The sequence below is a fragment of the Quercus robur genome, chromosome 12 (genome assembly GCF_932294415.1).
Source record: "Quercus robur chromosome 12, dhQueRobu3.1, whole genome shotgun sequence".
NCBI classification, from domain to species: Eukaryota; Viridiplantae; Streptophyta; class Magnoliopsida; order Fagales; family Fagaceae; genus Quercus; species Quercus robur.
Window position 1 is genome coordinate 14605970 of NC_065545.1, and position 24882 is coordinate 14630851.

General features: G+C 36.4%; 1 protein-coding gene across 2 annotated transcripts; it reads right to left on the reverse strand.

Annotated features, from left to right (window-relative positions):
* Positions 1–1640: 1640 nt before the first annotated feature.
* On the reverse strand, positions 1641–6194 carry LOC126710457 (UDP-glucuronic acid decarboxylase 2-like). Of its 2 annotated transcripts, none has more exons than XM_050410922.1 (7): positions 5396–6194; positions 5095–5241; positions 4504–4583; positions 3979–4062; positions 3792–3866; positions 2567–2659; positions 1641–2211 (listed from the first exon to the last, which is right to left on the reverse strand). In XM_050410922.1, the coding sequence occupies exons 1-7, from the start codon at positions 5997–5999 to the stop codon at positions 1996–1998; spliced, it is 1299 nt and encodes a 432-aa protein (XP_050266879.1). In that variant the 5' UTR covers positions 6000–6194; the 3' UTR covers positions 1641–1995. The 2 variants fall into 2 exon arrangements, with proteins under 2 accessions (XP_050266879.1, XP_050266880.1); XM_050410923.1 differs by having other exon boundaries at positions 5095–5237; positions 5392–6194.
* Between the last annotated feature and the right edge of the window lie 18688 nt (positions 6195–24882).

The window sequence follows — 24882 nt, forward strand, 5'->3', positions numbered from 1 at the left end:
ATCGTTGAAAAGATCCTCGATCACCACGACTCGTCGTCATCGTTGTCCGAATTAGAATCCAACAACAAGTTCAATCCCTTCGGCTCTGCCAAAGCCAAGGTTTACAAGCTCTTCGGCAGAGAAAAGCTCGTCCACAAAGTCCTCGACGGTGGAAAACGTAATCTCTCTCTCTCTCTCTCTCTCTCTGATCTGTTTGTTTGATGAGAAAATGTAGGAAATTTTGTGTTTTTGTTTTTTTGGTTAACCTTTTTTCATGTGTGAAATTTAGCACAAGAAATCGTTATTAGTTTATATGAAATTTTCGATTGCTTGGTTCTATTTTTTTATTTGTTTCAAGAGAGAGAGAGATAGAGAGAAGTGTTTGGAGGCCAAGAAAATGAAAATCCTAAAACACTAAAACATCTAAGGGCTTTTTTTTTTTTTTTTTTTTTAATGGGAAGGGCTAGTTGAATTTGGGTATATTGTTTTTAGGTTAAATGGGCCTCAATGGATTTTTAGTTAAAACCTAATAATTACTAGGTCTAATTAGGTTGATGCCCATTTAATTCAACTAATAATTGGGTAGGTTTAGGTTCAATTAAAGTGGGTGGATTTAGGTGGACAAATGGGTTTGTCCTTATTTTGCCACCCCTAACTATTGCCCACAAATGCATGTACTGCCTTATATTCTACTTTCCTTTCCGTTTCTTTTGGGTTTGGTGATAGGATTCTGGTGGTCACATTATGGGGCTTATTCGGTTTAAGTTTTACCATTTTTTTTTTTTTTTTTTTTTTTGAGAATCGGTTTAAGTTTAATGTTTAAGTTTTACCTCTTTCGTTGAGGAAGCTCTATTTTTGTTGTCATGTTTCTTTCCGTGGACCTTTGTCTAGACTCAAGGACACAGAACTTGGTAAATTACGATCTAATACCCATATTGGAATTGGTTGGACCCAACTCTGTGGTGATTTGTAGTTTGTACTGACAGTATCGTCATTTTCTTACACGGGACTTGAATTTTGGAATATTCTATTTCTGAGCTTTCACGGCCCACAAAAGCAAGAAGGGTAAAATTGTTTCACTCGCATCGGTTATTTGGTTTTCTAAGTTTTTGGTCGTATCTTTCTCAAAAAAAAGAAAAGAAAAGAAGTTGTCGGTAGTATGGCAGTTTTCTTGTTTCTAGAATTGTTCAGGAACAGACTGAGATAACTGTATTGATTTGAGTAGCTTTGGCTTCGTTTATTTGGTTGTTATTTCTTGGAATTTGGGAAGCTTGTTCAGAAACTTTAGTGGAAGAGTTTTGGCACTTAATGAGTTCAGCGTGCCCCGTGTTACGTTGTAGAAGGCAAAACGACCTTAGGTTTTAAGTATCAACAAAGAAATTTGGATCCTAATGGTAACAATAAAAACAAGGCATCTAGCGTACACGTGTGTAAGTATTTTTTTTTTAACCTCTTGATCCACGCTTGGATGTCAATGCTGTTAATTAGGAAATATAATCTGTATTGATTGATTGGAATTGAAAACTTGAAAAATTAGTAAGCTTTCACTTATACATGTATAGCAGTTTATAGCCAATTGTATCTTTGAGCCAGAGATCTTCAAGGGTCAACATTGCCAAGCTGAACTGCGATAATTTACACCCTTTTAAGAGAACAATACGGAAACAAACTGAACTGCGATAATTAAGCTGGAATGAGAATGCAGCAGGTAAAGCTATTACTGTAGGCCTCTTAACAAATCAAATTTAAAAAATAAGGAAAGGAACTTTTTGGAATCACAAATCTATTACGCTTAAATGGGCTTGTAACCCAGAAATTACTAAGATGATGGAAATCAAATGCCAAAGGGACACCTAAAACCTATTCCAAAGAAGAATCAAGCAGCACAAATGCTGCCTTCTTGGTGTTGCTACTGTATTTTGTTTGGAGAAGGGAAACAGCTGAGAATTGCTTTCCAAGAAACAATTATCTTTTCCCTCTGTCATCACTCTTCAAGTATATATGCCTGACTTAGAATTACGCAGTAGTAGCGCCACCCTCCTTGTGGTCACCAAAGATACGTTTCCGGAAATCTGAGACCATGAGAGGAAGACCCTTGCGGAGTTCCACCTTTGGTTGCCAGCCAAGTAGCTCTTTAGCCTTTGTGATATCAGGCTTTCTCTTGTGGGGATCATCCTCTGTGTTGGGCTTGTACTCTATCTTTGCGTCTGGGTCAATTGTTTCCCGGACCACCTGCACCAATGACACGCAGTACAGCTCAAAATTTATTGTTCTTTCTGTTTGTTTTGTTTTGTTTTTACTGTCACAACTCACAACCAGAAATGTAAATTAACCTCGGAGAGCCAACAACTGAGCTGTTCATCAATAGTAACCATTATAGGATTAAATTATAGGATGCTACCCTTCCATTAAATTTAAACCATCCTATCAAATTTTCCCTTCCATCAAGAGTTATAAATAACAACACAAATTAGTTTTTTTTTTTTTTAAGGAAAGCAAAGGCATGAAACAGGAAACGTTGTTGTTGTTGTTTCTCACCCTCTCTCAATTTGAGTAAGTTAGAATTCCAGAAGAGCAATAAACTTACCCCAGCAAGTTCAAGCATGGTGAATTCACCCGGATTACCGAGATTGAAAGGGCCTACATGTTCTCCTTCCATTAGGCGCATCAGACCCTCCACCTGTAGTAGCACAACATACCAGAAAAATTTTAATAATCCTGAACAGAAATTACTAAACTGTAATTGCAAATTTACCACACAAAGCGCCAAAAGAAAACAGAAGAAAATAAATAAATAAATCGTATTATTCCAATTATTTTTTAAGGATAATCTTATCACTAATTTCATTATCGCAGAAGAGACAGTTCCGTTCATTAAAATAAAGTCTTACCCCAGATACCCCACTTATAAGAAATAATATTCCCAATCATATAAATTAAATAATATCTTAGTCAATGAAGGCCGCCCTACCCCAGATAGCCAACAACTCTAGAAGCCATCTCATTAGTCATTATTGATATTTTACTACCACATCAAATATACATCTTGGTACCATGAAATATCAATTAAATTCTGAAAGCAACCTGGGATCGCTCTTTAATTTATTAAGGTGCTCGTTTGCTTTAAACTTTAAACAAAGTTCTAATGCTTTTGAGACTTGAGAGTTAAAATTCACTCAGTAGACCGATCCGTGCCTTATATCAACATAAAGGGGAATTATAACAAACGTAAAGGGGAATTATAATCGGCTGGCCCACCTTCAGCTTTCAAATTTGCTCTTTTCATATGTAGGGAATATGATCGTCTTAATCTCACTTAAAACTGAGAGTTTATTTCATGGTTAAGATTTTATCCAGACTGTAGGATTCGAACAAACAATAATGTAGGTTCCATGAGGTCTACAACCAGACTGATTCAATAATATTTTTCAATTTAGGCACCAAGTTTGCACTAATTTTTTATTTATTTGTGCTATGCACATGGGGAAGGTAAATCTCCTATTGTAATCTAAGATTCTTAAGGCCTAGTTTTTGAACTAGATAGCTAAGACAACAAGAATAAAGCAGTTACATTTTAATATCTTCATTTATTCAAAGTCTCAGTCTTTACTTTAACAATTTTAGTTTAAAATATAAAAGTAAAACTTGGCATAAGATGCAATTTGATATCTTTTTGGTAAGTGAAGCAACTTAAGATCATCAAAAGGATATCAGAAGCGATTTGGAAAACAAACAATAAATTATCCTTGACAACACCAAACAAAGAATAAACACCACCCGCATGATGAATAAACAATTAAGCATTCACTTACCAAGTCAGATACATATTGGAAACTCCTAGTCTGCTTCCCATCACCATAAACAGTCATAGGCTCCTTTCTTAATGCCTACATTATCACCACCAATCATCATCAACTAAACTAATTAAATAAACAGCTCATTTTTCCTGCACAACCAAGTCAAATAAATAAATAAATATATATTGCATTAATGATCTACCTGGGCAACAAAATTGCTGACCACACGACCATCATCGATGCACATTCTGGGTCCATAGGTGTTGAAGATTCTTGCAATCCTCACCTGCAACAAACCCATGCCGTTACATTGATATATCATATAGTACTTATTTGGACCCATGTATTAATCACATGGATATGGTACTTGTTTGGAAGAGCATATTCTCGTAGATTTATATATCTTAAAATTATAATACATTACTTCATCTAAATATAATAACAACCCCAATAATAATTGGACATAAATTTAATAAATTAAAAATCAAGAAGCTGGTAAAAATGAGAGCAAACGAGCCATGATTTTTTTTTTTTTTTTTTAATCACATAATGTGGGACCTACAACATTTTAATTAAGATATGTGTGACACAACATGTGCACACATGGAAAGTTCAAAATATCAAACACAAGCAATATTCTTTAATTAACTAATTAAACGAAAATCAACATTAACGGAAATATTTAGTTTAGTAAATTAAATAATAATAATAATAATAAAAAACTGACCTCAACGCCTGCACCTCTATGATAGTCCATGGTCAACGTTTCCGCCGTACGCTTTCCCTCGTCGTAACAGCTTCTAACACCTGTCGCAAATCCCCAACTAAAAATCGTCAGATCTAATTTTAGTAGTTTTCTAACACTAAAAATTTCAGACCACATCCCAAATTACAAAACACTCCCTCCAATGAATCAGAAAGAAAAACCTCGAATCAGAAAGAAAAACCTCGAACAGTCAAAGAATCATTAATCATAGAGTCACAAAGATAAACGTGGACCGTCTGATTAACAGGACCGCACATCACGGGTTACTCGTTTTTCCACGGGTCCCACAACCAGGTCCAAGTGGTCCGGCTTTCGAGTGAGTTTCAAAACGGAACAAAGCAAATGACAACTGGGTTTTCTTAACATCAAACAGTGAGTCTATCTACACCAACACCCTAAACCGCGCAGATTAGGACCGGAAACCTTAAATCACGCTACGTTGCGCCGTTTCGACAAAACACACACACGCGCGAAACGCCGAACCCACCGGATATTCCGACAAAAACGCACGTTTGCCTCGCCGGAAATAGATTTAAAAAAAAAAAAACGTACCAATAGGATTGACGTTTCCCCAATAGGTTTCGACCTGAGGGTGTTGCAGTGGATCTCCGTACACCTCACTTGTGCTCGTTAGCAAAAACCTCGCACCCACTCTCTTCGCAAGTCCCAGCATGTTCAATGTCCCCACAACATTGGTCTTGTACAAATCAAATTAAGGAACAAACACTAATAATAGTAAAACTAACAAATAAATCAGAAATAGAAATTTCAGTTAGCCAAACAAGTAAAGTCTTTATCATCGAATAAGAGATCTGAAGTCGAGTTTATAGTATTTATAAAAAAAAAAAGGATATGATGGTTTTGACGGGGTTGAACTTGTAGTGAACAGGAGAGGCAGGGCAAGCGAGATGGTAGATCTGATCGACCTCGAGCAAGAGAGGCTCGACGACGTCGTGTCGGATGAGCTCGAACCTGGGGTTACCGAAATGGTGCATCACGTTCTCTTTCCGTCCGGTGAAGAAGTTATCGACCACGATCACGCTATCGCCTCGCTCCATCAGACGGTCGACCAAGTGGGACCCAACGAACCCGGCCCCGCCGGTCACCACGATCCGCAAACCCTTGCGTTTTAGCCCCAAGGGGACTTTGCCGGAGCTGTACATGTGGAAAGCTGAGCGGTGCTCGTACATGGGTTTTTGGTCGTACTGGCTCAGCCGTGTCGTCGTTTCCGGGATCGTGAAGTGTCCGTACTCGACACGGGATGTGGAGGAGGAAGGTAGGAGGGTGAATACGACGGTGGCTATAGCAATGCCGACGAGGACGAACACCAGGCGTTGCTCTCGGAGCATGTAGCGAATCGGTTGGGTCACAGAGAACCATGGCTTTGGTTGCTTCGGTGTGTACGTGTCCGACACGGGTTGGCTCTCGTGTCCTCTGAAAATCAGCTCCGAATTCATCTTCTTCTTCTTAAACGATTCAAAATTTTGTGTTTCTGGGTAATAAGGAAATGAGGGGGTGAAAAATGAAGGAGAATCGGTGAGTGATTGAGTGTGTGCTGAGTTACGAGTTAACTCGCCGGCAACTCGGACGCTTCGGCGAGTGGGAAAAATGGAGGAAGGGTCAGAGAGGTGGTGTTTGGGTTTTTGATATTTAAGGTGTGAGGGCTGTTAAATAAGGCATTGGTTTGTGTTGTATTTACGGAAATACCCTTTTGGTTTTTGTGTTTTGAAAAGTAAACGGTTCATAGTTCATACGGTTGTCATTAGACGGTGGAAAATTTTTGTTCGTTCATAATATATTTTTAGACAAATGATGGAAGGTTTTTAAAGAAACTTTGGGATTGGAATTTTGGCAATTGCCAATATTTAATTTCTGAAACTGCCAAATATATGCTTATTTGGAAAAAAAAAATTATTTTGGTTAATTAATTACTAGTTTAGGAGGGGAGTTTGTAATGTGTTGTAAACATCTACCAAAAAAAATAAACATTTATTAATTACTTTGCTTTATGTGGGCGGTATTGGGTTTTAAATTCTAATAAAAGTTGGCTTTTTTGACTTTCAAATCTTGCTTTGTGGTCAAGTAGTTGTGGATGGGTTTGGGACCTTGGCTTATAGCTTGATGCAGACTAATATCTAAATGTATGAGTAAAAGGACTGGCCCAAACTAACCTATGTCTCATGCCATTGCAATTACAACCTATTCAGGCAAAAGATCGTGTGCACAAGAAGTTCATGAATAAAACATTCGTGCACAAACCTACCACATGTAATAAATAAAGATAAAATTGTGATATAAAAAAGTCAAAGACCACTAGCAAAAGTTTAAGTTAAATGGTAGGGTAAATGTAATTAAACAAAAGAAAAGAGAGAGAATTTTGATATTGGATCGAGGATTTTATGAAATGGTCAGGTTAACAGGGATACGGGTGTGTTTAAAAAATTTGTTAAACTATTTTTAGGAAGTTTTTATACAATTTTAATAGGAAAAAGAAAAAAAAAATCCAAAACATTGATTGCTTTTTTTATCTTATAAAATCTTTCCTAAAATAGTTAATTAACAAATGTTCTTAAAGAATCCATTAACTTTTTCCTTAATAAAAAGTTAATTTATATATATATTTTTAGAGAGAGTTTTAACCTATAGCGTCCGCTCCTGATGATAGCTCTTTATCATCAGACCAAGACATCAATCAGTTTTCGATGTAGGCGGAGATTGAACTCCAGATCTCTTATTCAACCATCAAAGACTTTACCAGTTGAGTTAGCTGAAACCCACAGTTAATTTATATTTTGTTTTGTTGTTTCATGAAATTTATAGTTTTTGTGACTCTATTTAGGTAATATGATAAAAATCTTGTTTGAATTTAATAAAATTAATTATAGCCATCATTCCACATGGCTTGTGTTATTTATTTACATTTTTTTGGTACCACACCAAAGTTTGATTATGGAAACAACATTTTAATCTATGCTAATCCTATTCATTTGTTATTTATCATCATAGGTTTTCTTATTCCACCTAACTATAGCACTCTTCCCTCTTTTGTTAGCACTAAATAGTAACTGTTTAAATATCTGACATATCATATATAATTCTCCAATAAAAATTTTTAATAAAATAAAAAAAAACTAATATACCCAAGCAATATCAAATAAATTACTACAAAAATACAAAGTTACACCATTTAATTTTGGTCAATCGTCATTTTTGTCTTGCAAATTTTATTTTTACCAATTTGGTATTTTAAGTTTACATTTGCCATTACTATTCTATTAGTCATTTCATCCATAATTCCCATTAACCATTAAAAAATAATTTTTTATACTAAGATCTATTAAATTTGCTTTTAAAAACAATAAATACAACAGACTTTAAATTTGATCAAAATTCATGTTGATACTGTAAGTTGCTTTTTTATTAATTTAATTGTAAGTTCACATTTATTGTTACCATTAGTATTAGTACTTAACGTTAACTTTTTAAATGGAGTGGAGAAAGAACTAATGATGACAGCAAATATTAAATTACATGACCAAAATGACAAAAATAAGACATACAGAATCAAAAAAAAAAAAAAAAAGATCAAACTTTAAAGGTATAATTTATGTTTTTGCCAAAATGTTATCTTGGATGTTGCGAATAGTTAATGGTCAACAAGTACTGGAACATTTTACATAATTAAGAGAAATAAGTAAAATGAAAATTTATTAAGCAAACGGTACATATCAATGTAGCAATTTAATGACATCTATATATATATATATATATAGAGGCAAAATTTAGAGAAAATTTAATTAAAAATTGAAATTAGAATCTAATTTTGCGCTATATATCTAAATTTACGTGAGGATTACACATAATTATTCATTTAAGTTTGTGTTATGTGTCCACTTAAGTTTTTTAATCTTTGTGCCTAATGAGTTCATAGGTGCAAAATACTAAGAATTTAATATTAATGAATTATAAAAATAAAAAATAAAAAATAAAAAACGATCACATATACTCAATAAAAATCATCACACAACAAAGATTACCACATGTTCTATCTTATTAAAAATTATAAAAAAATAATCAAAAGTATTATTGAATTTAGGTAAGAATTTTAATATGTAACTAATTACATTTACTTAAAAAAAATTTAATTTGACTAATTATTTTATACTTTAATGATAAAAATTGTGCTTAATTTTAAATGTACCCATACATATGTATGTGTTATATGCTATTTTTTTTTTTTAATAATTTGGCTAATTATTTATATTTTTTTAATAAAAATTGTGTTTAATTTTAAATGCATCCATGCATTTTCATAGGTTATATGCTAGTTCATATAATGCGTATACATGTATAATTAACATTATCATCTCTGTATAATTAAATAAAATATATTATTTTAGTTCCTAATTCAGTATGTATCATATTAAATATCACATATATAATGCGAAGCTAATTAATAAACATATTCACATGAACTCCCCTCTCTTTCTGCAGATTGAGTTGCCAATATTTTTTCAATGATTGTATGACCACTAGACACTAGTATTGGGAGAGAAATGGTATCTTGTGCACCTATTCAATTAATGGAGCGGGCACACAAGATAATTTTTCGTTCAGAGGCATCTTTTTTTTTTTTTTTTTTTTTTTTTTTTTTTTTTTTTTTTGTAAAATGTCCTCCCCCGAGTTCAAATCTTCTGTCTCACACTTCCTGCTCCACTATATACTCCACAAATAAAAATATGCCACATGTTCATCTAATTTATTAAATGCTAAATTTATGTCTTCTATTATTTCAATTTCCTAAAATAAATAAATAAATAACCCCTCAAATTTAGGTAATCGAAACAATAGAAGACATAAATTTAGCATTTAATAAATTAGATGGACATGTGACATATTTTTATTTGTGGAGTATATAGTGAAGCAGGAAGTGTGGGATAGAGGATTTGGGCTCCCCCTCTTGAAATTTTTATAAAATAAATAAATATAATAATTGAGCCTCTAAAATAAATTTCTGACTTTGCATGGCATATGCCTATATATATGGTTATTAAATTTCTTAACAAACCATAGGGAGGCTTGACACAAAGGCTCTCAGCCAAATAGCCTGTTCCCTAGTACAATAGGGAGGGTGTCACTGTTTGTTCGATATTCATAAAGCTTATAAAAGCTATCATTTATTCCTTTCTAGTTATCTACCCTGCGATCGATGTAGGCTGCCTTCACCATAGTCAGTCACAATCAACCGTAATTTACTAATTAGTGTTAACCATTTGTCATTAAGAGTTTCAAAGAAAAAATTGATGGTAAGAGAATATTCCCATAAAAAATAAGAGATGCCAATTCTCTTACCAAAAAAGTTTGTCATCAAGAGAGAAGAAAAGTATTCACTTTTCTCGTGAACAAAGTAACAACAATATGTGTGCAAATATTTTCTTAACATATTATTGACTATTGAGAATCGTGAACTGGGCAAATTGATTGGTGGCTTTTATGACAGCGGATACTTTTATACCATTTTATTATGGGAAAATAACCTTGACAGTAGCACCCACACACAAAATTGATTTGTGAAAATTATTATAATTTTTTGAAAAATATTAAAATATCCAAAACAAAAATATAGAGAAGTGGGGAAAAAATTACGGGAAAAATAAAATAAAAAACAACCAAATACAATAGATAGTACTAAGGTAACGTTTGGAATGGGATAATGTTTTAGAATTCCTAGAAATGTTAAAAGATTTCTATATTTGATTGCAAATCACACAAGGAAATCAGATGCTAAGGATATTTGGATTCCCACATAATCTCTTTTTTTTTAGGAATGTGAATTTTATTTGAAACAGGTGGATATCCAGATTCTCAAGTTTAAAAAATTACATTTGTTGTAAATTGACAATTTTACAATTTTCCACTTACCATTTAACTAATGGAGATAAAACATACTTATCAAAAAATAATTGGAAATAAAACATAAAACAAATCATCAATATCTATTCCTTTATTTTTATCTCTTCCCGCCACAACAATATAAAAGTTAAAATAAAATAAAATATCTATTTGGGATTGGTTATTTGCTAAAATAAAATTTTTATTTTTATTAACAAAACATGATGTTGTGATTTTCATAATGAACAATAATTTAAATAGTTATTTTTGTATTATACATGTCATTTTGAAATTTTTTTTTTTTTTGAAAACTGTCATTTTGAAATGTTAAACTATAGTTTTAATGAATTTGTCTTAATTTATAGTTTATATTTTGTTTGTTGTTATTTATTTAGAGGAAATTTTTTAAAAAAAAAAAATTGATATTGGATTTATAAATCTAAAGATAGTATGGGAAAAATAAATAATTCCTTTAAGATTGCTATGAATAAACCAAACATAGAAATAGTTAAATTTTAAGGCATTCAGATTGTAAGGCATCACATTCCAAGGAATCTGGATGACGGGGGTGATGTGAATTCCCTTGTACCAAACACCACATTTTTAACTTTTGGCCTATTTTCGTGGGTGGCTGTTGTGTAAAAAGCTTTGCAATTAAATATGAAGAATACAAAGATAGTATTGAGATATTATTACAAAAATCTAACCTTTTTTTTTTTTTTAGAGAGTTTCAATCCTTGGTATCCGCTCCTGATGATAGCTCTTATGTGCGCCAAAATTGAGGCTGATAGACTAGGCCTCATTTGGGCTCACAATCTATTTGTGATGTGGGCTTTGGATTTCCTAACTTGAATAGTTCCCAACACAGAGACCCAATGAACCAACTTCTCCTTAAAAATTCCCCTACTCTCACTACTGTTGTTCTCTTGTTGCCCTCTTGCTCCTATTCTCAGTTTTCTCTAGAACCTCTCAACAACCTTCTCCTCGCCCTTATCTTCTCATATTTATAGCCCAATAGTTAGTGGGGAGTTATAATTACTCTTGCAATTAGTGGTAGGAGAGGTCCAATGCCGTTATTGCTTAGTGGATGTTTTAGTTGGGAATGGGGTGTGATGAGAGTGACATTGGAACTGACTTCCCACTTCATAAGGGATATTCGGTGAAGGCTTTTCCCAGGACGATACCGGTGTAACCGGGGTATAATGTCCCCGAGCAATCATGCTCTGGTTTGAGGTGTACCTTCCCGAGAAGATCCTAGGTTACGAGCTACTATGAACATGCATTATAGCGGTTTGCTCAATAGGTTTTAGGCCAGGCGTAATGTCATGAGGCCCGGGCCCATGGCCTTGGCAGGCTCAGGGTCCAGTTTTGGGCAAGAGGGTTGGGCCCGTGGGCCGTACTGTAAAGTTGGAACTCAAAGCCCAAAGCCCAAACGGGTCTGGGGGTTCCGTGTCGTACAGCTCTTTATTATCAGATCAAGACACCAATTAATTTTTTGTATAGGCGGGGGATTGAAATCAAATATCTTATTCTACCATCAGAAACTTTACTAGTTGAGTTATAAGACTCTTTTTTTCTTTTTTCTTTTTTTTAGAAATAATTATAATATGTTGCTACCTCCATTATTCATACTCTTTTCCCTCTAGACCCTTTAAACACTTGCGTATGAGGAGGTGTCAATTCAGTTAGAAGACTTAAACTTAGGATTTTATGAATCATATAAGGCTTCAAAACTATTAATTAGACCAAACCTTATTTAGAGGGCAAATTAAACTTAGGTTTTAGCATCTCCCTTGTTTAGAGGGCAAATTAAGGTTCCGTACATTGATTGAACCTAGCTATTAAGTCTATGTTTAACATGTGTGTTATTGTAGCTTTAAAGGAAAGTTATGTGGAAGGTTTTGTTTTGTAAATTTCTCAAACAAGAGGCATCGAATTGTATCAACTAGTAATAGCAAATTGAAATTGTTAAGGGTGACCACTGACCAGTAGAAGCCGCCCCTTGAGTGGGTCAATGTAGAAAGCCCCTACTACGCGACTTTATAATTAAAAGATAATTTGGTGGAAACTTGGAGTGATTTAGAAGTTCATTTCTTCATTCAAACCTAACTTGTACCTACAGAATATTGCCCCATTACTGCAAATTATTCTTTCCCATGTTTTTTTTTCCCTTTCCTTATGACGGTAGCTTTTTTATTTTATTTTTTTAATTAATTTATTTATATTTAATCTTCAAAAGTGATTTAGTCTTTTAAAGCAAAAAAAAAAAAAAAAAAGTTACGTAATAATGAGAATAGTCGTTCCTTTTGAGGAGCACAGACATTTATCTTTGCTCAGTGCTCACTTTACCATTTATATGTACATAAGAATGAAAACTAAAAGTAAAACAATGGTTTGAAGATCATTCTATGAAAATCTTAAGGGACAAGAGATTTGCACGTTGGATGAGATAGCTCATAGCTTGCACGTACATGTATTTCATTCATTATTACAAATTAATAAATGGCAACTTCTAACTTTCTAAGTTCTAAGGAAGCTTCTCTAACTAGTTCTATGTTTATGATATTGATATATGATTAATTTCACTTGTCATTGCATTTTTTTATTGTATTTTGTTTAACGAAGTCCATGAGATTTGTTTTTGTTGGGTTAGCTGATGAAGAAGACCTCGCACCATACTAGAAAATGGTGGGGGCATGCATTTTCTTGGACACTAGAAAAATTTACTAGTAGATTGGAATTGAGTGACTCTCTGATTCTTGTGGAGATTATCAATGCTTTCAACCAATTTTCACTCCTATATGAAGATTATCATAGCTCAGTTAAATTCTTTAACAAGCATGGTTAATAGTTAATACTTCTATGTTGGTGCTAGTTCTTATATATGTGTGAACTAGTTATTTACATGTACAGATTTCACCAGTGACACTGTTTTTTTTTTTTTTTAATTCAACCAGTGACACTGTTTTTAATTATGGTTCCATGTGCATTTTGGAGATTTGCTAGCTAAGTCCCAAGTTATGCTTAGCTAAGACTCAAAGTCTAGCTAACACCAATTGCCTTCTTAAAATAAGAAACATACAAATAAGTCTTCTTTTCGCATGTATAGAAATGCATGTTGGCGAGCAGTCAATATATAATGATTGAAAATTTTAACATTCCTTTTTTAAATAAAGTTTCGCTATCCTTTCCATGCATGAAGTCAATAAGGCATATATAACGGAAAAAATCTATAATAGTAATTAGTTATTTGACCTATTGCTTGTTTTTGCAAAATAGTTCCTATCTAAGAAAATAAAAGGAAAATAAAAGACTTTTGAAAAAATGAGTATAGATTATTAGTTTTGTTTTTGGGCACCGTAAATTGCTTGTTAGAGCATCCACAGCAGTGGAGCTAAATTTTTAGCAATTTAGCTTCACCAAAAGTTACTTTATCTATTTTACCTACACACATACTGCAGCAGTGGATCTATTTTAGCTTTTAGCATAATAAAATAATATAAACATCATAATAAAATATTAAAACTACTACAATAAAATAATATATTTCACTATCAAAAAAATATTACACCACCAACCTCCACCACCTCTACCATCAACCACAAGCACAACCACCACCAACACCACCACCACCACCACCATTACTGGCAGTCCACAGCAAAAAAAAAAAAAAAAAAAAAAAAACCACAACGAGCACAAGCCCACTGCCACAAACACAAGCCCACTTGCCCACAACAGATCGGAAACTTAAACACAAACCCACATCGGCGCTGGGCCTTGCAGAGAGAGGGTGGAGCTCGGAGGTTCGGCCTTTGAGGTGGAGAACGCAAAGAGTGGTCGGCACTGGGCTGGACTTCGGTCGGCGCTAAGCAGTGAGGAGTGGTCGGCGCTAGGTTGGGCTTCGATTGGCGATCGGCGCTGGGCAGCGAGGAGTGGTCGGCGCTGGGCTGGGCTTCGATCAGCGATCGGTGCTGAGGAGTGTTCGACGTTGGGCTGGGCTTCGATCGGCGATCGGCGCTGGGCAGCGAGGAGTGGTCGGCGCTGGGATGGACTTCGATCGGCGATCGGCGCTAGGCAGTGAGGAGTGGTCGACGTTGGGCTGGGCTTCGATCGGCGATCGGCGCTGGGCAGCGAGGAGTGGTCGGCGCTGGTATGGACTTCGATCGGCGATCGACGCTAGGCAGTGAGGAGTGGTCGGCGCTGGGCTTTGGAGCAACGGACTGAGTAGAGAGGTCGGTTTGATTAAAATGGAGGACTGGAAGAGGAAGAAAGAGGAAGAAAGAAGAGACACCGGAGAGAGAGAAAGAAAAAGAAAAAGGAAAAAATATTTTTTTAATAAAAGAGGAGAGAGGAATTTAATAAAATAATATTTTTTCTTTTAGCTGTGATGAACAGTGTACATCTATTTATAGATGTGCACTGTAGCAATGAAGCTAAATTTTTTAGATTTAGCTCCACTGCTGCAGCAAGGTTTTTGGGTTTGAGGAGCTAAATTTTAGCATTATAGCATTATAGCTACACTGCTGCAAATGCTCTTAAGAAATTACTTTATATAAAAAAAATTTATCAACCTTATAGAGTGTAGAGCTAGTGGATCCAACTTTTGAGTTCTACTTATCCCTTCAACTTTATTTCGAGCCCTTATCATCGATTCATGCTAATAAAAAGTGTGAGCTCATTGATTTTAAGCCACGTGATAATAATTGATAATATCACGTGTATCACATAGATTTTGTTGAGACTATCACCTAAACTACTTCTTTCTGAATGTTGAAATATGAACTCTTACCATCAAACCACATCTTATATGGTGACTCCACAGGAAATTATTCATACGCTACTGTACTTATTAACATTTGTCATAGGTTTGGGACTACCTTTTAGAAACTATATAGTAACAAATATAGCTAAGCCAAAAAGCACTAAATACGTATCAAACTTTGTATCCTGAAAGATTCACATTTGTTTACCAAAAAAAAAGAAAGATTCACATTTTATTTTCGGTATTGTAGGCTTGGAATGCGCTAAATATGTCATTGATAGGAGACAGTAGGGAGCAAATTATAGAATAGGATAGAAGAAGCACAGTGGTAGGCCCCACGGAGAAAAAAAGGACAAGTTCGTTTGTTTTCTTTGCACGTCGAAGGGGGATTCGTTTTTCTTAAGCAACGTTGACTCTCCTCCGTACACGTGGCACTTAACGATTTCGCACGTTTCGCCACTACTTGTGCCTGATTTGTTAACTACCTCCATCATGACCACGACTGGAATGTGTCAGAGTACATATTATATCTCAAACATCTATCTCACAAAAAAAAAAAAAAAAAAAAAAAAAAAATTCTCAAATACCAGAAGATTATAAGGTCTTAGGTGTTAGAGATGGTAATTTTGTGCCGCCCCGTTTTGACTCGTCCTGTCCCACCTTACTCTGCATGGGTTTTCCTCACCCTGTAAAGGTGGTGGGGTAAGATGGAGCAATATTTTATCCCCGCATCCCAAGGCGGAGCGGGGATGGGTTTAGTATTTTTATCCTCGCCCTACCCTGTCCTTGCCCCGCACTAATAAGGACTATAATTGTAAATTTAGTAAACCCTAAATCAGTAATATTTAAAGTGAAACATAAGACATTAGATAAAATATTTTTTATTCTAAACCTACTGCTGTTGCCGCTGACCCTTCTCCCTTCTCTATAGCCTATACACGTTTTTCAATTTTAAGCCAAACTCCACTCCAAGTTTCCAAGTCTAAGACGTTACTTTTTACTTTTTAGGTTCATCTCATTCCTTTTGTTTTAGTCTTTCTTAAATCTGTTTTTTCAATTTGAATTTTGGTTCTTTTTTTCTTATCTAAAATTAGTATTTTTGTTTGTAGCTATTAAATGAGCACAATTGAAAGGAAAAAAAAAGGCTGGTCACTTATCCTTGATGATTTTGTTCATGCAAAGACAATGTTTATTTTGTTATAAGAAATTTTGAATTATGTTGTTACGTATTAGACTATTTTAAGTACTTGTTTTATTTAAATGCTTGGATTTTAAAACATTTTGTTTTGTTGTGATTTATATTATTGTAGCAAAAAATTTATTTATATATATAAAATTGTATTAGAGGCGGGGTGGTACGGGTCCACGCAAGGCCCCAAGGGGCGGGGATGGGGCAAGGTAGTATGCCCCGCACCCCGGGATGGGACGGGGATGGGGAAGGGCAACAACCATGCGGGGCGGGGACGAAGATCCCATCCTCCTGCCCCGCCCCGCCCCATTGCCATCCCTACTAGGTGTAATTTGATTTGTTTTTCTTTAATCATTTTAGTGTATTATTCTTTATTCTTAGTTCTCCCAAATAAAGCTGGTTTGTTTTTGGTAGGAAGAATATTCTCTTTATCTCTTTTGTACAATATTCATAATTAATGCACTGATACAATTTTTTTTATATAACCGATACATATATTTTAAAATGCGAAAAGAAAATATGCACATTTAAAACTTGAAAGTAGATTTGAAAAATTAGGGACACGTTTAATACATTGAATGAAGATTAAAGTAAGAATAAATTTTTATTACTTAGAATAAGATGTTATAGAATAATTAAATTTTTTTATCTATTTGGTTGTAAATTATAACATTAGAATAAACACAATATGAAATATTCTTATACAATTATATTTATTTTTAAAAAAATTCAAATTTAAAAGAGAGAATTTTTTTATGATTTTTTAATAATAATTATTATGTGCATATAGAAGTTTATATTTTTGGAAATATATTTGTAGGGGTGATAGGCTTAGTGGTATATATCTATATGTACACATTCGGCCAGAGGCCTAATATGAGGACATGAAGTAGTCTGAGGACAGGCAAACACTGTCATGGGGGTCCGTATTAGTGAGTGAGGAGGCGAATTTTGGTCACAAGAGTCCAATAGGGTGTTCCGAGGATGAATGTTTCCTTGGCTGAGCAAAGCTGAGGTCCAAAGGTGTGGTCTGCTATCCAAGGCAACGTTCCAGGAGATTCTATTAATAAGGATAAGCATCACAGAGTCGCAGGACAGAGGGAAGTCCTAAAATATCTAAGAGAAAGCTATTGTCACCGCATCAAATGCTCCGTAACTAACTCTCCGACCGCATTAATGAGAAAGTAATACATGAATAGTAATTTTCAGCCTTACAACTACTATCAAAGATTTCAGAAAGGTGCTGATGGAATAAAGATCAATACCAGCAATCTACTCTACACATGGAGGGTAGAGATGAAGGAAGGAAGATAGTATAAAACAGAAAGAAGACCCTGAAGGAAGGAGATCTGAGAATTGAGAGAAGAATGTTGTAACACTAAGAATTGTACTTGTAATCAAATTCAAGAAATATATACAAGAACTGATCTCCTTAGATTGTGCCAATGACGATTTTCTTTAGATAAAACTAGTCTATCTTCACTTTATTGTCATTTGAATCCCCTATAATTGTTACCCAACTCATTAGAACCTAGTTTTTCAACCCACTCTCTACAAATTAATTGTATTGGACTTTTTGAGCCTAGATCCTTTTACTTTTTGGGCTTAGGACTCAAATTGCGTCCCTACAATATTAATTTTGAAAATTATTCCTTTTACAGTCATTTTATAAATATTTTATAAATGAATTGCTATAATAGTTATTCTTAATGAGTAATTATTACTTGTAATAAAGATGCAACCAACTAGTTGAATACTTTCTTCTAAAAAAAAAAAAAAAAAGTTTTTTTTTTTAAGAAAAAAAAACTAGTTGAATGCCTATTCCACATAATTAGTGATTCCATTAAAAAACCTATTACAACATGGTGACATACCAAACATGCCATACGTGAGAGTATCATGAGTAGGGGTGTGCATGATCCAACCCACCGACCTAACCCAAGATACTAAAAGAAATTTTTTTTTTTGTTTGATTTACTAAGGTATTTAGAGAACTAGTTTTGATGAATTTGAAATTTTGCAATATAATTTAAACATAATATGTGAATTGTAATAATTTATTCAAAATGATAATTAAATAGTTTATGAAATCCATTGTATTTGTGTGGCATGAAACATGTAAGCACAACCCATCAACCTAGCCCAACCTGCATGCTTGAATTGTGGTGAAAAATTTCTCCAACTTGACTCATGCACACCTCTAATTGTGAATACGACTTGTCCCCTGTTATTATATCTTTAACAGGATATCTCCTATTCTTCCAATAAGATGCAATCATGTCACACACTATTTAAGCAATAAAATAAAATGAAGAGTGTTTATTATATATCACACCCTATTCTACAGAATCTACACATTTGTGTATTTGGTATTTATGGTAACATTCTTTTGTTCTAATAACATGGTTATATACAGGTCCGATCGTACCAAAAACGAAAGCGTAGAAGGTTTGAGACTAAGTGTTAGAGGGCCCGATCTTGTGACTTTTGGGGCATGCATACTATTGTTCACTATGATACTGTTGAATTGAATCTATATTTCCTCATGTAGTTATTAGGTTTTTATTTATTTATTTATATATATATATATATATATATTTTTTTTTTAAATGTAACATATGCATTCTTCCAGACTTCAATATCAGATTTCTTTTTCTTCCAAACTTTAGCTCCAGCTAACATTGTAGGGCAAGCTAATTACAGGCAGATAGACACTAATCCTATAGATTACAACTTGCAAAACGTGTAAGTTTTAGTTTGAATAAAGAGAGAGAGAGAGTCATACAAGTTGATGTAGCCTCAATGAACACTGATTTAGGTAAATGAACAATTGGGGTAGAAAGTCTCTCATGTGAGAGTGAGATTTTCAAGAGTTTATGATGAGGCCAAAAAAAGGATGCCCCACCACCCGGGTCTCTACATGAAAAGAATTGATCAGGGTAAACATCCAACCCGGACAGTTTATGATGAGGCCTACCCAGCAAAAAAGCCCATACCAATCTGGGCTTAAGTCCAGTCAGAAAACACACCAAGCCCACACTTTATTTTTTATTTATTTTTTTTGATAGACAATACTAGTGAACTTTCATTAAAAGAGGGATAAACCCAAATTTGATACATCCATACAGATCTGATTTGAAATCATTAGGGGAGTATCCTCCACCCAAACTAAACTATCAGGAACATTACATGTATGTCGTGCAAGCATATGAGCTGCCATATTACAGCTCCTATTAACATGTCTGATTTGCCAAGATTTGAAGGCTTGCAGCCTGAATTTCACCCCTTCTATTACTTTCTGAATAGAGGATGGGGTAAGCTGGGGGTCAGAGTTCATGAGGGCACTCATTACGGTCTTCGCATCTCCTTCAATGATAACCTCATTAAGTCCTAGGTCCCTAGCAAGAGCAATTCCCTCCTCCGCTGCCCTCGCCTCAGCTTCTAAAGGCCCCAAAGGAAAAGGGAGCTTTTTGCTCATTGCCCCCATCAAGCATCCTTCTACATTTTTGACTACTACCCCCACGCCACAGCTGCCTACCTCTTTAAAAACTGCGGCATCAACATTTACTTTATACCAGCCGGCATCTGGGGGACGCCATTGGGATTCAAACCGAGGGGGCTGCTTGGGAATGGTTGGAGTTGGAGAGAAGCCTTGTCTAAATTCCTCAACATACCTGGCCACATTGCTGACTACAACTTTCGCAGGCTTGAGCTTCCACTCGTGCTTATATTTGTTTCGGTTACTCCAAATGCTCCACGCCATTGTTGCAAACACAACCCAATCTATATCCTTTGCTTCCACTTTTAGTTTCCAAAACACATCAATGAAGTCCCTATGATTATTCTTCCACCTAGGAAATTTTAATCCTGATTCCTTCCAAACCTCAACAGCAGCCTTGCAATCCCATAGCACATGACTCAAAGATTCCTTTTCACTGCACCAAGCACATCCATCCCATTTTGACACCTTCCTTTTAGTTAAGCAGTAATTGGTGGGCAAAATATTTCTACATGCCCTCCAAAAAAATGCTTAATTTTACCTAGACATTTGAGCTTCCATATGGACTTCCAAACATCCCTCATTTTTGAGGTGTCTGAGCATTCTCCTTTGTCTACCTTCTCTTTGTTGTCCTTTAACACTTTTAGAGCTACTCCATACGCAATTCTGACGGTGAATATCCCATTACTTGTCCAAGCCCAAATCTTGGAATCATTGGGAAAACTTGGGCTGATCGGAATCCCCAACACAGCCTCTGCTTCAAAAGGCAAAAAGGTATTTCTCACCTTATTTATGTCCCAAGCCCTCCTGTCACTATCCAGCAAATGCTCTACCCTCTCCACCATGGACTCCTGACTTTTCGGGCTGACTATCTTAAAAGAATCAGGGGTAGGCAGCCATCTATCCTTCCAAACATTTACGTTTCTTCCATTACCAATGTTCCACCTCATCCCTCTCTCCACAACACCTTTGGCCTCCATCAAACTTCTCCATGTGTACGAGGGGCTATTTCCCAATTGAGCTTCCAAAAAACTCGAGTTTTTGAAGTATTTTGCCTTCAATACTCTATGAAACAAAGAATCTGGATTTTGGATGATCTGCCACCCTTGTTTGGCTAAAAGTGCTAAATTGAAAGCTTTGAGGTCTCTAAATCCTAGCCCTCCCTCCGCTTTTCTTTGGCACATCTTTTCCCACGAAACCCAAGCCATCTTCCTTTCGTTTTCCTTCTGCCCCCACCAAAAGTTTCTGACCATGGAGTTTAGTTACTGACACAAAGTATCCGGAATCTTAAAACAACTCATCGTATACGTTGGTGTGGCTTGAGCCACCGCCTTAATGAGTATTTCCTTACCTGCCTTTGAAAGCAACCTGCCCTTCCACCCCGCAATTTTCCTGCCCACTTGGTCCTTTATTCGATTGAAAGCCTTCTTTTTTCCCCTCCCCACTAGAGACGGCAGCCCTAGGTATTTTTCATGTTGTCTAATGATTTGTGCCTCAAATAGGTCCTTCACACCTTCCATCACTTCACTACTTGTATTTTTGCTGAAAAAGAGAGATGTTTTCTCTTTATTCAGTTTTTGCCCGGACTCCCTCTCATAATCCTTTAACACTTGACTCACCCGATTGGCCTCTTCCATTGTTGCTCTGCAAAAGATTATACTATCATCGGCGAAAAATAGATGGGAGATTTGGGGTGCTCCTCTACACATTGGAACTCCTTTAATCCTCCCCATCCTAACCTCCTTTAGCAACATTGTCGAAAGCCCTTCCACACACAACAAGAATAGGTAAGGTGAAATGGGGTCACCTTGACGCAGCCCCCTTGTAGGGATGATTCGTCCTTTCGGTTCACCATTAATGAGGACGGAGTAAGTCACTGTTCTCACACACATCATGGAGAGTTGGATCCATTTCTCTTGAAAGCCCATTTTCCTCATCACCCCTTCCAGATATTTCCACTCAACTCTATCGTATGCCTTGCTCATATCAAGCTTGACAGCCATTAATCCTTTCTTTCCTTTCCTTTTCATCTTTATACTGTGCATAGTCTCAAAGGCGACAAAAACATTGTCAGAGATCTGTCTCCCTGGAACAAAGGCACTTTGAGCTTCTCCAATAACCTTTGGAAGGATTCTTTTCAACCTGTTGGCTAACACTTTGGACACTATCTTATATATGACGTTGCACAGGCTGATTGGCCTAAACTCCGTAACTTTCTGAGGGCATTGCACTTTCGGGATTAGGCATATATATGTCTCATTTAACTCATAGGGTAATCTACCAGAATTTAGAATTTGTAAGACACTATTTGTTACAAAAGGACCAACAACATCCCAGTATTTTTGATAGAATAAAGGGGACATACCGTCGGGGCCGGGGGACTTTGTCGAATGCAATTGATTAATGGCACATCTGATTTCCTCCGCTCTGAAGTTCTCGAGTAAGGATTTGTTCATTTCCGGTGTGATACAGCTTTCAACATCTTCCACATTCTCTTCATACTCGCTGGGGTGCTCTGTGCTATATATTTTTTCAAAATACTCCACAATGATTTCCTCAATCCTATCTTTTTCTTCTTGCCATATCCCATTTGCTCCCCAAAGGCCTTCAATTCTATTTTTCCGCTGACGCTGTGTTGCCGTCGCATGAAAAAACTTCGTGTTTCGATCTCCGCATTTCATCCACAAAGCTCTTGATCTTTGGCTCCACATCACTTCTTCCTTTATCAGTACTTCATTAATTTCCATTCTCAAACCCTCTATCTCCTCGGCAGTCTCCTGTAACATATTTAGAGCCTCAAGCTCTTGTAATCGCTGTTGTTTCACTCTTAAAGTTTTGCTGACATTGCCAAAGACCTCCCTGTTCCAACTTTGTAAATGGACTTGGCAACTCTTTAGTCTCTCATGAATTCGGAAATCTGTATCGTTTCGAAAAGGATCCCATGCGTTCTCAATAATCTGCCTACACCTTTCATCACGAGTCCACATGGCTTCAAACATAAACCTTCGCTTTGCTGGTCTTGTTGGATTTTTTCTCTTCAGATACAAAACAATCATACAGTGATCCGACGCAGACATAGCCAAATGGTGGACACTAGCTTCTGGAAACATACTTCTCCACGCTTTATTCGCTACTCCTCTATCTAATCTGATTAGTGTCCTCTGCTCCCCCAGTCTACCATTACACCAAGTATATCTCTGCCCCACAAATCCAAGATCTATTAAACCACACCTACTTAGACATTCCCTAAATTCCCACATCTGTGTTGCATCTCTATCAAGCCATCCTATTTTCTCATCAACATGGGTTATTTCATTGAAATCCCCACAAACAACCCAAGGCAAATTACACTGTTTATTTAACATTTCTAGCAAACTCCAAGAAATTTTCCTCTTACCTGAATCAGGTTGGCCATAAAATCCAGTTGCTCTCCACGGATCTTAACTGGCCTCGCCTTCCACTACGACATCAATGTGAGAATTTGAGCAACTCTTCAGCCTTATCGTCGTTCCTTTCTTCCAAATCATAGCTAATCCTCCACTTTTTCCATCGCTTGGCACAATAATCCCCTCCGTGTACTCTATTTTGTTTTGGAAACCCTTCATCTTGCTTAAACTTGCTTTGGTCTCAGATAGAAAGACTAAGAGCGGGTTCTTCATCTTCACCTCATCGGTGAGAGTTCGAACCGCCGGGGGTGAACCAAGACCCCGGCAGTTCCATGCTAGGAAGCTCATTGAGCTCGACGGCGCTGCGTCGCAGTCGCCGCCTCTCCGCCATCCGTGTTTGTGTTTTCCTTCTCTATTGCTCTGCCCTCTTTACATCCTTTGTTACATTTGATCTCTGTGATATTTAATTCCAGCTCCTGCACTGGAACCGGGCTCTCCCTTTTCACCTTACTTTTAATGAAAGGCTTGACTTCACTTGGGCTTTGTTGCTCTTTAACATCTTTGGGCCTAACCTCTCTTGCCATTCGCTTCCAATGCCCACTTTTTGGGCCTAAGCATTCAGCAACCCAGCCCACGTCCTCCTTAAAAATCATAGCCATTGGGTCTTGGGCTGTTTTAGCTCTATCGGGCTTAAACTCTCCTTGATGCTCACCAGCTGTTTGGCCTTCATTAAAAATAAACTTTGGAACCTCCTTCCGTGTTGTCATTATCTCCCACTGCATCTCCTCCTCCCCTTTTTCTCGTGACTCTTTCTCCAATGTGTGCTTGAATCCTAGGATAGGCAAGGTGATCTCTGTTGACTCTCCTGCCTGACTGACCTTTCCCCTTTCATGTATAATTCCACTGCCCTGTACCACCTCGTCTGTCTTGTTTGGCTTTTTCTTTTTGTCTGCATCTTCTTGGGTTGGAATCGTTGACCCCGAATTCCCGCTCTTCCCTTTCAGTTCTTCCTCGGGACGGTTGATCTCCACCGCTTCACCGCTGGCCTGTTTAGCCACCAACTTCATCTGAGCACTTCTCCCTTTGTTAATTTCTTCAGCCTTATACATTTGCTCCCTTCTTCCTGTTTGATCCGTCTCTCTCACAGGCTTTCTAAATACCTCCCCTCTTAGCCACGCCCCATACTGGAGCTCCTTCATCTCAGATTGGTTGCCACTCTTCTTTACCTCAATGCAATCTTTCATGTCATGGTTTAGTAGCCCGCATTGATAGCAAAAATTTGGTAGTCTCTCGTATTTGAATTGAACCCACCTTCCTTCCACTCCTTCGATGGTGACCCTCTTTCCTCTGATTAGTCTTCTTGTAACATCCACCATCACTCGTACCCTCAGACACTTTCTCCATTGCACCCCATTCTCTGCGACGTCCACCTCAACCACTTCACCTATTGTCGCACCGATTGAGTACCCTGTTTCCTTCGTTCTGCTTTTTAGTGGCAGATTATGTATTTGAATCCAGAAGGGAGACCACTTTAAAACCACTTCCTTTGGCGTTTGCTCCCCTTCAAATTCTTGTAAAATAATCAACTGCTTTTCATAGCTCCAAGGTCTCA

Bases quoted from the DNA above. Each gene is read 5' to 3' on its own strand.
- LOC126710457 (XM_050410922.1), bottom strand. From the start codon at position 5,999: ATGAATTCGGAGCTGATTTTCAGAGGACACGAGAGCCAACCCGTGTCG. The intron at 4,063-4,503 runs GTCAGTTTTTTA...GGTTTGTTGCAG, and splicing joins ATAGAGGTGCAGGCGTTGAG to GTGAGGATTGCAAGAATCTT. The intron at 2,212-2,566 runs GTAAGTTTATTG...TCATTGGTGCAG, and splicing joins CCATGCTTGAACTTGCTGGG to GTGGTCCGGGAAACAATTGA.